Here is a 17,382-nt window from a genome sequence, read left to right on the forward strand (position 1 = left end):
CACTTTTCTGTAAAACTGTCAACCCCTGAACCCGCCGGCTCAGATCCCAATCACCGTGACTCCTGCACAAATAGCCTGTTCCATTTATGGGCTCCCAGTACTGGCTTGGCAGTGCGAGGACAATTCGCCGCCTATTCGTTTCAGTCCCCGCCCTTCGGCGTCCCCCTGCCGTCTCGCGCGGCCACACCTGCATTAAACGGGGGAAGTCCGTCCGGCGAACAGACAGAGAGACGGTGAAGCTGTAAGGAAAGCGGAGGCAAGAGGCTGAACATCCACAGCATCCAAATGCAATACCCCTAACCCTATGAGCCAAAGGGAGTAAAGATATGCGCCGACAGGCGTTTGTGAGACTTTGTGGTCGTGTTCACACGCTGGGGATTAAAAGGAAACGGAGCAGCGCGGTGCGGAACAAGCATCCAGACTGGACAGCTGAGCGCGCAGGTAAGACGCGTTTGACAAGACATCTAGAAAAAAATGCAGCTGCCCCATTATAACTTTTTATTTCTTATTATGTCTTATAATTCAAGCAACTCTGCTTTTAGTTTAGGCCTTTGTATTTTTTTAAGTTAGATGTGAGTTTTCAAGTGCTAAATTATCAATATTCCTTTTATATTTTAAATTGAACGACTATAAAGATGTGAACATTCCTGTATATCTAAAAATCAATAACCGTATGAGTTATTAAACAAATTAAACCTTATTGATCATTCAGCTATACGTGTGTTTGTGTGTGTTTGTTGTTAACTTTCAGCAGCCTTTTCATTTCAGGAAGCAATATATCAAAATATATTAACCTGCAATTTTCCACAGAAAAGGGTTGTGTTAACAGAACTTGATCTGGTATTGTTGCCACTTTGCACAGTGTAGCAGCATACAGTGTCTGTGTGTTCTGGACTTTTCCATTTAAAAAAATCAACTATTTCTTTCCGTTAAAGACAAGGAAGTAAAACACTGTATCACACCCTAACCTTTGTACCTATACTGGGAAGGATTGCATTTACCCCTGAAATAGCTGTAGATCATCACGTCACAGCGTCACTGTCATATCAGTCTTGCTGCATTGTGGAAAATCCATAAAACACACATAAAGGAAGTGTTGCTAAAACTGTTTTCAATATTGTGATTGGAGCAGATCAATACACTGTCCAGGCATGACCTCATATAGATCATCTATAACAGAGACTACAGATAAATCATGACAGGAAATTTGATGTGAGATGCATGCTGCCACTTTCATTACACCATAAACAGTTTTAGGATCTTTTTAGATTAAATCTAACCCTTAAAAACAAGTCAGGCTGAAAACAACATGTGATAGACCTCGTTAAGAAAGAGCCTGAAGTCAACACAGTGCACAGGATGAAAGAAAAGGAAAAAAAAACAAAGTCAGTAATTGAGTCAGCAGTGCAGTTATGAGACCTGTGTAAAGGAGTGTATGTGTTTGCGAGACAGTCACCACACACAGAGAGAAAGATCACTTCAGGAATAAAGTAAGCATATGCACACAGTCCACCATGTAGTGTCAGTGTGTTATAAACTGCAGCTGTATGGAATATATCCACTTGTGTTTCTAGGCATATTGCATATCCACCTATTAGCAGAATCAATTCCATTCAACACTGGGACTCACTGAAATGCTACATTGCCAATTTAAGTTTAAAAATCTTAACTCTAAATTGCTTTTTACATCAATTTTATTTTGCTTAATGTTCCACCACATTACCAATTTCCCAGAAGGTTTTTAGCATAAGTTGGCCAGCTATCATCTCTAGCCTCATATTTAGTATAAAAAACACGAGGGTTTACCTTTTCATCCTTCTTTTGGCAACACAGAAAATAAATGCCAAACTAATAATTTAATTATCCCGATTTTCAACACAACCTCATTTGTGAAACTTGAATATATGATATGTGGATTCATCAAGCGATTGTGTTGATATTACACCGTTCTGTAAGTGTTACCCATAAACACTGTTGGCCAGTAAATTCTGGTGTGCTGACTGAAAACTGTCCTCCCTAAAACATGCCCATGGGTCATATTGTGGTGTAGGAGGAGACAACTAATAATTACATTTGAAAAATATTTGACCTCCAGTGAGTGTGAGAGTTGGTGTAAAGTGAAGTGTAAAAACTGTTTCTGGGAGTGTGATGATTGCATCGTAAAAAGAATGTATTTTAGCCCAGATCATGATTGTTTTCTAATGCTAAGTAAGGTTGTAAATCAATAAGCAGATGATAAAGGTGTTTTGATAAAGCATTATAATATTACACAACTCCACAATCTCAAACTGACCACTCTAAAATGTCAGTTTTATTTTGCTTGTATTGAATGAGTTTTGCCTTTTTTCTTGATGTAATGGTTTGGTCACATGTCCTTGAAGGAGCAGAAAGCCTTGAACAAAATAGTTACATGGTATTCTCGACTGATTGGCAAGTCACTGGTCTCACCAGAAAGACCAGCAGACAGCTTCATCTATTCTGAATGATGACTACCATCCCGTACACAGCGAGTTCCAGCTTCTCCCCTCTGGATGGGGGTTCTTAGTTTTAAAATGTATGAGTAAATGTTATGGAAACAGCTTGTTCCTGCTGCCATTACTGAACAGAACAAGCGGCTGTGTTAGTTTGCACAGATTTGTCAAGCTTGCAAAGACTTTATTTATGTATTTATTCACACTGTGCAGTCTTTATTTTGGTTTTATAAAAAAGTTGTTTTGTCTTTTTAAGGGTTAGAGCTTTGTTTACCTTTTGCTTGTATTTTTCCTTTTGTGTTTTCTTCATTGTGTTGTTCCGTGTTGGATTTCTTGTACTGTATAGACACTGTTATGAGTTTTATTAAAGAGTAAACAAATAGTGTGTTAGAATGTAATGTTGAAACTGTCATGAATATAATTTTGCCTAAACCACAATCTTTTCCTAACTTTAACCATGAAATTGTGTTGCCTAATCCAGTAGTTGCAATATGTAAATGGTGAGTGAAACCGAAGGAAAATGACAATAAATGAGAAGAGGGAAAATAATAAACAGTTGTATTGTGGTATTGAGCAGGAGCCCCATGGCTGAATGTGCTTCACATACTGATGACATTCTGTGGTGGGAGGAGGAGGTGGTTCAACACCTAGGATTGTCATGTATGAGACTAAATTTTATCTTCCATATGGATTGGTACTTTAAAATGCATGTTTGAATCATTAAAAAAACTAAACTTTTGTTTATAATTAGGCATCTAAATCATTTGGTTAAGGTTAGGAAAACATCATGGCTTATTATATTTTTTAACAATGTTGTTGCCTGTTCATCTCCATTTTCTAGTTTACTGGGATGATCCACAAATGACCCAAAATGTGATGTAAGTAAGAAATCACATCTGTGATTCAACACTTTGAAATTTCAACTGGACGTCACAAAAAGTGCAATGAACAATACATGTCAGTTTGCCTCAATATTTGATGGTTTACATTGTGACCAGGCAGAAGCAGGATTTTTTTCATTTCAAAACACAAATATCAACATCATGGCAGGACTAGAAGAAAAGTCAGTGGCTCATCAAAGTTTTGTTCTCTCAAATCACAAGTCATGTAAAAAAGTTCTTCAGGCAGTCACAAGGTGCTGCTGCACTGTAGAGATCTTAGATCAGGTAGTCAACAAATAAGACAGACAGCCATATTCTGAGGCAACCATCTCATTCATTACAATCTTTATCACCAGACAGCCAATATTAAACTAAGATTTGCTCAGCATTACCTCTACATCCACAAGAAGAGGAGAGCAGGGTTAAAGGAAAGAGACAGCCTCTTTCCCATCGTCAGCAGGAGTGAAGCAGAGGGGGACCAGCATGTTAATTGGTGATTTGATTAGTGTTTTAATATTGCAGCTGTGCACAACACAGGAAAGCAACTGGCTGGCCAGAGATTTTTCCTTTTTTTTAAAATTTTTTTTAATCAACAATCACTCTATCACTTCAGGGATTAAGGGGGTTATTACATAGCTGAGACATCATAGAGTTTCATTTTTACAACTTTAAAAGAAAAAAAGTCTTTTTTAGTTTGACATTAGCACAAATATTCAAGTTATTTTGTTGTGCTCAGCATCTAAGAGCCTCATTTGCTTCCTGTTGTACACAGAATGTTGAATAGGACCTGCAGTCTGTGCATAACTGAACTAGACTCTACTGGGCTTCATTTTTGTCAACAGCAGAATCCTCTGGAAAAAAGAAGTTCTGTTTAAAAATATGGAAATATGTACCATAGTAGATAAGATACATTTTTGCATTTTCATAAACTGTGTCTGGACTGTCTTGGCTTTTATTGTTAAAATGTGTTTGTGTCTGGGATTACTGAGGCAGATAAATTTGTGTTATTTTAATGTTGACACTGCAGCACGAAAACAAGTGTATGTATGTGCCTGCATACATTATGCCACAAGGGCATCTGAGTCAGACAGCATCTTACCTGGATTCATAGGAGGATCTGTGGCAAAGACGAGTAATCTCACCCACTTCATACACCGCTCCCTCGCCATAAAACTAAGACACCAGTAGACAGGAGAGATAAGAAGTAGTCACACAAAGAAGAGCTGGTGGTGCGACAGAGAAGTATATGAGCAAAGTAGTGGAAAGGCACCTAAAGCTGGAGAGATAAGCAGGGAAAAACAGATGGAGATGAGTGTTTCTGTGTGGATAAGGTGTCAACTGGCAAGGTCTTGGCTGTTTGTGCCAGTTGGGGTGATGTTGCACTATAAGCTGAGAGGTTAACTTTTTCTGGAATCTACCTGGCTGAGATGGTGAAATAAAATGAAAGTGATGTGTGTTTTTTTTTATCTTAATTATTTAGTTGACCTTCTATACCAAGAGTCAGTAGCTGCACTAGCACCTCTACGAGGCTGGTAAATGAAACAACAGTTTACTAAAATACTGATGTTAATGAGGTGTAATTTTTATCTGATTAACTTCAGTTAATTAGCACCAAAGTGCAGCTGGGGTTGGTGGAAATATCATTAACATGCAGGTATTTGCTGACAACCAAAATAAGCACTGAACTTGAAAAAGATGATGCGTGAAAATTCAATAGAACAACCAAGTGTGTAATATTTTATCTTGTAAGGTCTATGAGTGATTGAACCAAATGTAACAGTCTTCCATTAATATTGGCTGAAGCATTTCAGTATATACTATAAATGAGAAGTTGAGTTTGTGAGATTTTGTTGCATTCAGCCATATATATATACTGTATATATATAGCAGGTAATGATGGTGATCATCCACTTTTCATCATTGTGGCTGTGTACTAAATCTGTTCGCTGAGCATTCATTGATGAGTACTACTGAAACTAACATTCCCTGAGAAAGTGCATTGTCTGCCTTTGGCTTTTCACCTAATTAATGCATGGTTTGTTACTCCATTATGGACATGTGTGTTCAGTTCCCCAAGGACCAGTGTGGGAGATTGTTATCTTCACCCTTCAGTCCACCAAGCTAAGCGACCATGGTTTGGTGCTGGAGTAATCATCTTTTAATCAGAGGACTGGCGACTCGATCTCCATTCACGCCGTATGCCCCATAATCTCTGAGCAAGATACTGAACCCCCACGTCAATCCCAATACCCTGCCATCGTTCAACAGAGAACAGTTGGAAAAGAAGACTTGCATATAAAAAGTTTAAATATGAAAAGCACTGAATGAGGAAGACTTTAAAAAGCACTTAACTGAATTACAATAAGACTTAAAGATGCAACATAAATGTGGACTTGTATCCATTTAAATGTATCTAAAATAGCTGAAAACTGTTAAACATCAACTTTAGAATTCAGTGCAACACCAGTCTTGTATACTAGCCTGTATAAAGTGTATAAAGTGTTTGCATGCAAATGTTGGAATTTGCTTTACTTCAAGAGTGCTTTCTTGTTGCTTCAAATCTAAAGGCAGGTGGATGTGGTTTATGCAGATAAACAAACCCAAAAATGTCCATGTGACAGTGACATCGATATGCATTAAGTCAGAATATAAAAATTTATCTAAAAGCTCTAATAGTTGTAGAAATAATCTAGTCTGAATTTTGTAGTCCAGCCTACTTGCAACAGCGTCATCTTTAGAACTGAACCACCAGCAGATAAAAAGAAATAATTAGTTTGGGAAAAACAAGCTAATCTGTGGTTTCCCTCTCTTAATACTGTATAGTGGCTTGTTGTGCTAAGCTTGGTAATAACGTTACAAAGATTCTCAAAGTCAAAGCGTTTTGGTATTTGTACGAAGTCATACAATCGTGTTGGAAGAAGTCATGGGATAAGAACAAGTAGATTATAAGCTAAGGTGACAAATATGTAAAACTTTGTCTCTCTCTTTGTCTTAGGTTTTCCCATGTGATCCATGACAGTGAGGACAGTGATACTGACTCAACCATTGTCTCCTCTCTGTTTCCGGACAAAGTGAGGCTTCCAGAGTGCCTCGGCTGTCCATTGTGACTGGAAGAAAAAAAAAAAAAAGAAAAATCCAGCTTGTCTGCATAAAGACTTATTCAGCATCATTCCTCTTGACCAGCCAGAGAGCTACCCCAGTGGTGAAATTTCAGCATCATCTTTAGCCCCCCAGCATTTCCCTTATCCCTATCCATCTCCCTCAGCCCCTTGTCTTCTTTTCCCACCTCAACTTCAGTCTCAGCCCCATTCAGAGTCCCACATGACAGCTCAGAAACATCCGTTACCCTCCCACTCTACAAGAGCCTTCTTTCCTTTCCCTCCAGCCCCTGTGGCGCTTGGCACCAGTGCCCATCACATAGACAGATGGAGCCAACCCTGACCCCTCTCCTCGCCTGTGGGGACGCCGAAAGAATCAACGCCTGACTTGGGGAGAGGGGGTGAGTGCGAGCGTGAAGGGAAAGACAGGAAGGGGCGAAGCATTGCTTTGTCACCCCAGCAACACATTTCACTAACTCCCATGTTCTCCTCTTCAGCTGTACCAAAACGCACACAGCAGCAAATTCAGCAGCAAGAGCAAAAAGACATCATGCTTTCCTCCTGACATGTTTTTGTTTTTACTATTTTGCAGAGATATTTTCTTTCGTCTTCTCCACACAGGAATGAAATAGGAAATATAAGAATCACCATTTTAAGGAAACAGGAAACCACAGATGTTGAAAAAAAGCCTGTTGTTCAGTTTAAAGTCTTGAGCTGACGTTTCTCCGAACACCAAAGAAGTTTCACTCTAAATGCACACTTCAGAATCTCTTGTGCATCTGAGACCCAGTTGAAAAGTTGCAGTCACCAGGCAAAAGCAAGTCAACCCTAGAGGGGGATTTTTTTCATCATTGTGCTCCACACACCTGAGAAAAGAAGAAAAAAGACTTCCACAGCAGCAAAAAGGAAATACCTGCGAGACTCCAGTCAAAGCTACCTCAGGTGTGCCTTTAACGTCTATAAACCGCAACGTCCAGCAGTGAACCTTTTCTATCAGTTCGAACGTGCACTTTGTGTCGGGACGTTCAAGACTGAATGTCCCTACATTTGTGTTTTAAACAATAAGCAGGGTTGGAGTTTTTCCTGCTTTCTTTCCTTGGATTTTACCTTCTCTGCTGATAAGCACATAATGCCAATTTTGAAGTAGCCACGCATCAACGATAAAATGAAGCACTAATAGCTGGTGAAATGAATTCAGCTGGCCAACATAACAGAGGGGGGAATACCGGCGTCCCAAAGCTACCCAGGTAATTGGAGTGCCATATACAGTTTTTTTACTCGGAAGCACAGCTCCTCTGGTGACCTTGCAGGCTGAAAACTTAGAAGAGGCAGACACAGCTAAAGAGTGATAGAAAGATACTCTGTGTCTAAGGTTTACAATTACAGTGTCTTAGGGATTTTTCAACATCACTCTTGGTGCATTAGCATAACAGTTTGGACTGTTCTTGTCAGCCTGCTTTTCACTGCAGGGCTGAACGTCTGCAGCACACTTTTTATTCCTACTGCAGCTTTCTAGTATTTCTGTGGGGCTTATTAGACAAATAAATGTGCTGATATGATCATTAATCTTTAATGTGTAAGTAACTGCCAAACCCATAGGTCACAGCAGAAGGTAAGATTGTCAGTCCAAGTTACTTTTGTAGTCAGATACATTAATACATCTAAAGATACATCCTTTAGCTGTATGGTAAAGAGTAAAATATGGATAATGTTCAGATTTTTTATTGTCAATTTGAAGATTAATGTGGTAAACTGGAGTCTCATGAGTCAGTGCCACAACTAGACACACAAGTTTGGAAATAGATTAATATATGAAAGTTTCACACAACCCAGCTCCAAAAGCATATCTCTGAGCTGCACAATGGCCCCGATATTTTGTGTAGCATCTGATGTCGAGTTCAAAAGTATGCGTCACCACTGAGGTTAAGAAAATATCCCTACAGTATTTTGGTCAAATGTCCACCATGAGGTCAAAAATATAGAAATTGAAATGAACTGTTTGCTATTTTTAGTCGCTGTTTTGATATTTTATTGGTTTATTCTCTTTTTATTAACTCTCCAGTGGAGCATGGTTTTCTATCATCAGATGCATTACTATATGAAATATAAATGATCATTACATGTGTGCTGCAATGAATGATAATGAATGAATATAGGCATCACTAATTAATTTAAAAAGAAATGCAGGTGGTGTTTGAATGTGTCACTTTATTCTCATGTCTTTATTTCCATCTTTTAAGCCAAACCTAACCAAATAGTTTGATTCTTAAATGATAAAAAAGCAGGTATTGAGAATTAAGAGGACGACAATGACAACAAAGTACTTATTGTTTATTCCACATAAGCCTTAGCAATGGCACAACATGGCAAGATAAATGTAATAAAGGTAGTAATAGTTAAATGTGGTAAAAATGGTAAATGGCCTAATAATATCTTGGTTGACCACGTTAGACAGTATGAATGATCACAGTGCTGGATTTATAGATTTGTTTTTAGCTTTTATTCATTGTTATCTTTGGGCCCTGCGGTGACTTCCATATGAGCAGAACGCTGTAGTCCCTGGAAAAACTAAATCATGTGTTGTGTAAATAGTTTATGCCTTTATACCAATTTTCTTTTACTTAAAAGAAGGCCAAGGAGAGTAAATTAGCAAGCCAGTGCTTTCCTAGAGATATTTATGAGGCCAATATGACATGGTTGATGTGACAGAGTTTAGAGGTTATATAATTTTTGAAAGTAGAAAGCCAGACACAGTTCAGCAGTTCTGTCTCTGTGTACAAAGATCTGTGTGGATCAGAGTGCAACAAACACAAGACAAAGTAAGATATATTTGTGTCATTAAGGGTTCGATTTCATCCTATAACCTTTGTTGCGTACCACTGCCTTCAGTTCGATCATCCAGTGGTTTCTCTGCTCCATGTTTTTTTTTAAAGATTTTCAGTAAAACAGAAATAACATTTATGGGGAAATTCTGCATGAATCAAGATCATTTACAAATCTTAATAAGATTAAACTTTGGATGATGGTGCAGTTTTTAAGACTGTTGTTGCCTTAACACCTTTCATGCCTCAACCTCTTAAAAGAGATGCACATGCACACACATACATGCCTCAATTACTGCGCTATTTCTGTGCTCCTACCTGTCAGGGATACTGTGCTGAAACCAGCTGAGATTAATTAGTAGCTCACAAACATACACACACAAGTACACCAAATACACGTCTCTGTCTTTTTGCAAGAAACATGCAAGCCATGAATGACAAAACACACATGTTTTGTTCATATCTTCAGTTTTTACTTCTTATTTACACCTGTTTGTTGTTGTAAACACACACAAACATATGCGCGATCCCAATCCCTCACCAGACACAGGATTCAGGACAGCTTGCTACCAATAAACACCCTCCTCCCCTGTTGTAATTACCTCACTCTTCATTTCACACCTTGTGTGTGCACCCTATATCTCCCCATGTCAGGGTGCTACTGGTCTGCCTCAGTGCAAGGCCACACCTGTCCACGCTAACGAGAAATGTGAGCCTGCATTTAGTTTTTTTTTTTTTTTTTTTTAAACAGCAACAAAAATATCTGATTGAAACAGCTTCCAAAGATGCAATAAGTAGAAAAAAAACCCCTCAATCTCAAAACTGGATGTGAGATCATGTTATGTTTGCTCAGAGTGTTATACTTTCTATTTGCCAGCGTGGCGTGTGTGTTTGCAAAATCCACAACCGGTGAGGACAAGCTGTAACTCCTGTCAGCTTGTGTTTGGGTGCTCAGGCTCATGCTGTGCACTGCTGACTTTGATAAAAAATAAAGCAGCTGACAGGTTTTTAAAGAAAAGCTGTTGACTGCCATAACCTTGAGGATGTTTGTGGGTGTGGGTGTACATGTGTGTGCTGTATTCGTTTACATGATTGTGTTAAGGGGTTGTAATGAGGTTACAAACTATAGTGTGGATGGTGAATATGCTGAGGTAAGGATGGGACCAAAGAAGAGAGGAGGAGGGATAGAATATATGTCACACAGAGGGAGACTATACCCAATATGTAACTAAACACAAGACAATAGTATAGTGTTAATAATCTATATAGGAGGGAGAAATGAAGCTTAAGTGAACTCAAAATGTGAGGATTTGTTGTGTGAGTTTGTGTCGGTCTATGTTTGGAAGGATAAAAGAAAAAAAGTTATATTTTCTGTTTGCTCTTAGATGGGAATTGTTTATTCCATCGACAGCTGATGCTTCCTCTTAACAAGGCGCCGCTGTAGTGGCAACTCATTACCATAGTGATAATGAGAAATAAAAAAGGTTGCAAGTGTCAGCAGTATTTTTTTTCTTCTTTTTTTTTAATGCAGTCACAGCAGCAAGTTTGAGATTTAAGAGAAACTGTGTGAATGTATGTGTGTAGGCGTCTTTGATTTGGTGGATTTTTTTTATCCATTACGTACTGCCGGGTTACACAAAGTTAGGATTTTAAAGAACTTCTTCACTCAAAGCCCAAGTGATATTGTTTCTCTGACCTTTTCTGATTTTCTATGGCATCTTGAAGCACATTCAACAGTGATCAGAAAAAAAAAACCTTGCTGGTGAACAACTGGAAGTAGGCACAAACAGGATTTTTTTTGCTTCTGTGATGTTTCAACTCAGTCACGCAGCAGTTGGTGAAACTGTCACAAAACATGACCTATTGATTTGTGTTCTTGAATACAATTGACTTTTTTCATGGTTGTGGATACACAATGTATAACAAAACAGTCCTGCATCATTAATCATGTTTTAACAGACATAAAAGTTGGTATTTGGTATCTGGAGGCCGTTGGACTCATGACACATGTCAGAACAGCCAAGTTTGCCTCCTTTTTGATCAATTTAAATGTCTCTTGCATAAATATAAGCCATGAGGTACCCTTATCACAATTTTAAACTAAGAAATTAGCAATCAAACGTGAAGGTTTGAACAATATTAACTCATGCCTCTTCTTCTACCTGACCTAGCAACAACTCTCGCTCCATCTGGAAAAAAAAAAAACAAAAATGCAGCACAGACTTCAAATAGACCTCCTTATTGTAATACATTATTTTGCATCCTGTGCTGCTTGTCGATAAAATGTACAATTTACTATACAGTTATTTTCTTTTAATACTTTTTACATGATTTACCATTAAAACAATCTGGAAGTTACACTTTAACTCCATTAATGTGCAAAATATAAAGATTTAAACTGCATTGTTGATTCTGAGAGCTTTAAATATTCTAAACCTTCTCAGTGCTTGTGTGAACTAAAACCATTCCTTGTCTCTGTTGGGCTGGGGGGAGTACCTGTAAGTCATTATAGTCTCTTAGTCATCTTAGATCTGGTGATGGAGAGGGGACTCATGAGAAAAAGAGCTACACTGCTGAATAAATGTCTGTCTTATCTTCCAGGTGACTGTTGCCACACTGAAGACCTAAACTGGAAACTCTGCTACCGTTTGGATTTTTAGCTTTGAATACTGATGCAGGAGGAACAATTTGTATCCAGTGAGTGTGAGCTATAAAGATTTTCATTCCTACAGAAGCAACAGACCAGAACTAACTTTGTGGAACCCTTAATACACAGTGGTGCAGATAAAAGCACAAAACACAAAGCTCAATCAAGTCTGTTTGGACATCTGGGGACTGAAGTTATCTGTGGATTCTGCTGTCTCTGTGTTGGCATCATCTTTATTCAGCAAGCTGGGAGAGGCATCAGCATGCCAGAGCTGGACAATTTCCCCCCCCTGAACGAACCCAGAGGTCCTGATGTGGGCCTCAATGCTCCAGCAGACCCAGCTCAGATTCAGCACAGCATCCTGGAGGAGCAGGTGGAGCTGTGGTGGTTCAGAGATCCAGGGAAGTCTTTACTCTGCTATTGTATTGCTGTGCTTCTAATTCTTGGCTGTGGACTGGGTGGCGTCGGCCTTCTCTCCACCACCACCAGTGTTTCAAGTGAATGGCGGCTGGGTGCAGGCACAGCCCTGTGCCTACTAGCCTTGGGGGTCCTGCTGAAACAGCTGCTCAGCTCAGCTGTGCAGGACATGAATTGCATTCGAAGCCGACAGCGGATTGACATGCTAAAGAGTGGCGGTTTGTCCGACCTTGTAGTGGTTTTAATTACGGGACTGTCGCTGTTGATTTGTGGAGGGGTTCTTCTCCGCCTGGCCCTGGCTAACCACATGCCAAAACCTGGCCAAGCCCTTAATGACATGTACATCTCTGGAGTGGTTTTGCTAGCTGGAGGGGGAGCAGCAGTTGTGGGTGTTGCAATATACTTTGTTGTGGTCATCCTGCTTGAGAGGACAAGGCATGGACAAAGGCTTGTGGACCGGGTTTTGAATATCTTTACTGTGTCAGGACACATGAACCAACAAGCTCGCAGAGAGACGACCTCCAGCTTGGCTAACCTTATATGAGACGCAACCACACTGGAGCTGTGTATTTTGCCCCATGGCTCAGCTTAATTAGAACAGGCTTCATGCCCAAATATTTCAAGGAAACTGATTAAAACAATATTCACACCTTACATGCCTCACCAGATGGCTAAACTATGGATGAAACAAAATGAGTGGAATTTGGAACATTTGCTTGGTAGGTGTGTTAGCTGTAGGCAGTTAAATATCGGTCACAGAATGAGGGGAAAAAAAGGTAATTAAAGAATTGATCACAAGGATGATTAAAGTGCTAAAATTCCAACTTCACCTTCATGTAGCCAGCAATTTATGTTCAGAAAATCCTTGAGATGTGGCAAAATTTGTGTCTTTATAACGAGCCTGACCATTCATCCAAGAGTGTGTACCCCACCTCTTCCTGACAGCCATTAACACAAAGGCACAAATAAGACTTTTCTTTTTTTTTAAAGTGGTATTTAAGTACTTCTTGGATATTCAGAAATAAAAAAGCACAGATTTAATCTCAGAAATGATTCAACACACTGTATTAGAACAAAATGAAACTGTGATGGAAGATGAGCCTGTGAGTGAACAATTCATTGCTGTCATGGATTAAACACAATTTTAAAAGAACCTACAACAGATTTATCTTGTCTTAGAGGTGACATGAGGTTGTTAGAGGGCTCGTTTAATTTGGAACGCAGCACATTTCAGATAATGTATGTGTTACATCTATAATCCGTCCTGTCAAAGTGACCTTGTACTACATATCTGACTTTACCGGCTCGATGGCTGCAAGCTGCTGTGGATAAGAGCAGCAGCTGAAATACAAATGGCAAAAATATGGAATGCATTATAGGTGAAACAGTATAAACATGGAAAAAGTCATAATATCAAATGTAATATCCATCTCACTCTCTGTGCCCATGTTTACACAAAGATGCTAGCATATACAGCCGATGTATTTGAGAGCATTTTTGGTCATATGTAAGGCTACATCAATTTATTTCCTCAATTTCATATTAATTTCAATTAACTCAAGCAGTACAACAACAGTTACTGTGACAGACTCTCAGAACATCACTGTAACATTGAGCTGCTTGTACATAGAACAGAAGACAACATGATTGTTGGACAATGAGTCCATCTCATGCCATTTTAGAATGTATTGATAATGTGTGTATTTGCAACACAGTTTTATTTCAACTGTAAATCTTGCAGCATTTTTTTTAATCCAGTGTTAATCAGTGTTTTTGATACTGTCACTGCATGATATTCCTATGTGTGTTGTAAAACGATCATCATGTTGTGAAAGTAGTGAAGAAAGATCAACCAAACATACCTTCATCTCATTGGTTTGACTGTGCGGATCATTTTGTTCTCAACTTTCCTCAAAGTTTTACCATTAAATTTTGGATAAACCCTATGTTGATACACCACAGTGCTGCCAATTTACAGAATTAAAGTAGCAAACATCTGCCCAACTTGAGATCTTACATCTGCAGCTGGTGAGTACTAAAAAAGAATTGAAATCCATCAGAAATCAAACTAAATTGGACAAAATTAAAATATTTTTATGGGTTCTTTGCTGTAGTTCAAAGAAAGTGCATTGCATCTTTATAACTGTCATCCTGCATAAATATTGCATCTAATATAATTAAAATATTATATGCATTAGCTGTCTTTTTATCCATTTATTATACAATTAGCATGTTCAATAAAAGCTGCATTCAGTTATTTGTGTTGTTACAAGTAACAAATCATAAGCATCTACTTATCTTTGCCATATCAATAAATATGCACTTTCTTTGAACACCAAAAATAATGATACATTACCAAAAACATGCAGCTTTTTTATCAAAATAGCTAAAAGATTGAAGCTATTAAGAAATAATTATCCAATACTACACAAGCTAGTTAGCAGGTTACAGCAGTCAGGTCACTACCTATAGTGAGTAAATAATTTTTTTCTTTCTAATTGTGTAAGACAAGCATACTTTTTTTATTAAAAGAAATACTGTCATCTCGAGGTAAATGGGTATGTTGAAGGATCATCTATTCGAAAAAGTAGCTTGTCAGAGTACTGTGAATAATGAAAGAAAAAAAAAAAGAATAATTAGCACTGCCACAATACCTTGTAAATACACATATTGTCTAGAGCAGGGGTGCCCAGGTCCGGTCCTTGAGATCTACCATCCTGCAACTTTTAGACGCAACCCTTCTCCAACACACCTGAATCAAATGACTGGCTTGTTACCAGGCCTCTGCAAAGCGGAATGGCATGCAGATGACATCTGATTCAAGTGTGTTGGAGAAAGGTTGCATCTAAAAGTTGCAGGATGGTAGATCTCGAGGACCGAACTTGGGCACCCCTGGTCTAAAAGGTGTATACAATTTCAACCACATATCCAGCAGCTTGTTTGCTCATAGTTCACCTGATTCATAGCTGAACTATGAGCTGATTGGAGATGCATAATCATCATATCTCCCCTCCTCCATCTTTCTTATCTCCAATAGGTTGGAGCTGTGTTTGCATGAGCATTGTTAAATATGAGATGGAGCTTCTCATCAAGCAAAAAGTGTCTTTGTAATGTTGATTAATTTCTTTAACTTCAAAATAATGATTAGTAATCCAATTTTGGGGCATTGAAAGAGCAAGTAATTTACTACTTAAAATGGAAAACTAGTTTTACCTTACTTTTCACTTCAAAAAGTTAGGTTAAAACTTTGGATTTGTTATGATTTATTCCAAACTGTTCTTCAAAGATTTATTATAATTATTGACTTCTATCAGCCCCTTTGGAGATCAACACTGTCAGTTCCTTAAGGTCTTATATTGTGAAGACCTTTCTTCGTTGATTATAGGACAGATCTGGATTCCTAATGTGTTTACATAAACCTGTCCCAGTGCTGTCCCACAGATCCTACAGTGGTACTCCAGAAGTCCATTTTCCAGAGTGGTTTTTTTTTTCCATCTTAAAAAATCAATATTACTGGCAACCAATCCAGGGTGTGCCCTACTTCCTGCCTATCAGCTGCTGGGAAGACTTCAGCCCCTGTGACCCTGGATTGGAATAAGCAGGTACATACAGTAAAAATGAATGATGAATGAATAATTAAAAGTAAGGTAATTTCTCACAAAGCAGAAAGAAAAATATGTACAATATAAAAACTCAGTTTTTCCCTTCATAGATTTATAGTACACAATACGCTCTGCAGTAGGCTTCAGTCTACTAAAACAATACTACTGAATTATTAAATCTATATGCTGCTAACATTGCAGCCTTTTAATAAATCACTTGTTTCCAGAAATATTTAAGCATTCACTTTGAGACGTAGTTATGTAACTCAGTGCTGGTGAAATGAATTGGTTTTCACTTCATCTCACAGAAAAGCTAAAGTCACACATTGTGTTTCATTTGAGTGTTTATGTAAGTCACGCCTCTTATCTGTCTGCACATTCACAGGCTGTTGACTTGAAACAAAAGAGGTCACACAGTTAACCATTGTTGGTGTGATGACAGGCAGTAAACTGAGGGACAATGCACAAGGCAGTGATCTTTAGGGGCTGGTATTGGCTAGCACCACTTTCTTCCTCTTGACACAAACACATAAAAAAGCTTGCCTCTTGTAGCATTTTTTCTACAGAATCTGAATCAAACTGTAATCTTCACTTACACAAATTTGTCTTCAGACCTAAAGTGCACACAGTAACAACGTCAGGCTGTGTATCAATGCATAACAGCCAGAGGACATGAGCACTGCAAAAGGGGGGCTGGTCGGACACCAAGCAGAGAGGACCGTGTGGGCAGTGGTGGAGTGTAGTTTTTTTTCACCTCCCATAATTTAAACCAGATATTTGACAACTAAGAATATGAAGAAGGTAAAATAAAATTAAAATACTTAAAATGGAGTGGATTGACTATATTAGGATTACTTTATATACAATTCATTGTGTTGTATGGGCATGATGCTCTTATTACAAGCTTTGATGTAGCACTGACGGATGTGGTCTGGTGCACCCTGTTTGCTTTAATTAACTTTTAGATGGGTGGAATTTGAGTAGAGTCCAGCTGTGGTAAAATAAATTGGCTGGGCTGACTTTAGGAGGCACACACCTTGTGTTTATAAGTCTTTATAAGACATTGCCTTTCAGGAAAAAAAAAAGCTGCTAGGTCAAAGGAACTCTCCAGACCTCAGTGACAAAACTGTTGAGTTGTAGTTTTATTTTGGGGCATTTCGGCAGCACACCTTCAATCAGACCTGAACACAGAGCCAAAGGATAGCTTTAAAGAAAATTAGTCAAAAAAATCTAACACTTCGAGCCGTAGAATTATTGCTGTGAAAGTGCTGATCATTCCTTGCGACTGTAGCATGACCCCTAAAATGTAGCATGGTGGTGGTAGTGTTATGATGTGGATGGAAAATGGTACAGAGTCTGATCAGAGCTGAGGTTGGAAGAATGCACAAAACAAAACCAAGTATTGGCTATTTTGTGTGGCCCACCCACTCAGTCCAGTAGAACT

General features: G+C 38.6%; 1 protein-coding gene across 2 annotated transcripts; it reads left to right on the forward strand.

Annotated features, from left to right (window-relative positions):
* The first annotated feature begins 170 nt into the window (after nt 1–170).
* On the forward strand, nt 171–14,282 carry LOC121653777 (transmembrane protein 125). Of its 2 annotated transcripts, none has more exons than XM_042007448.1 (3): nt 171–441; nt 6,348–7,697; nt 11,874–14,282. In XM_042007448.1, the coding sequence occupies exon 3, from the start codon at nt 12,182–12,184 to the stop codon at nt 12,878–12,880; it is 699 nt and encodes a 232-aa protein (XP_041863382.1). In that variant the 5' UTR covers nt 171–441; nt 6,348–7,697; nt 11,874–12,181; the 3' UTR covers nt 12,881–14,282. The 2 variants fall into 2 exon arrangements, with proteins under 2 accessions (XP_041863382.1, XP_041863383.1); XM_042007449.1 differs by having other exon boundaries at nt 6,348–6,851.
* Nucleotides 14,283–17,382: the final 3,100 nt, after the last annotated feature.

Source organism: Melanotaenia boesemani, chromosome 14, assembly GCF_017639745.1.
Source record: "Melanotaenia boesemani isolate fMelBoe1 chromosome 14, fMelBoe1.pri, whole genome shotgun sequence".
Taxonomy (NCBI): Eukaryota; Metazoa; Chordata; class Actinopteri; order Atheriniformes; family Melanotaeniidae; genus Melanotaenia; species Melanotaenia boesemani.

Bases quoted from the DNA above. Each gene is read 5' to 3' on its own strand.
- LOC121653777 (XM_042007448.1), top strand. From the start codon at position 12,182: ATGCCAGAGCTGGACAATTTCCCCCCCCTGAACGAACCCAGAGGTCCT.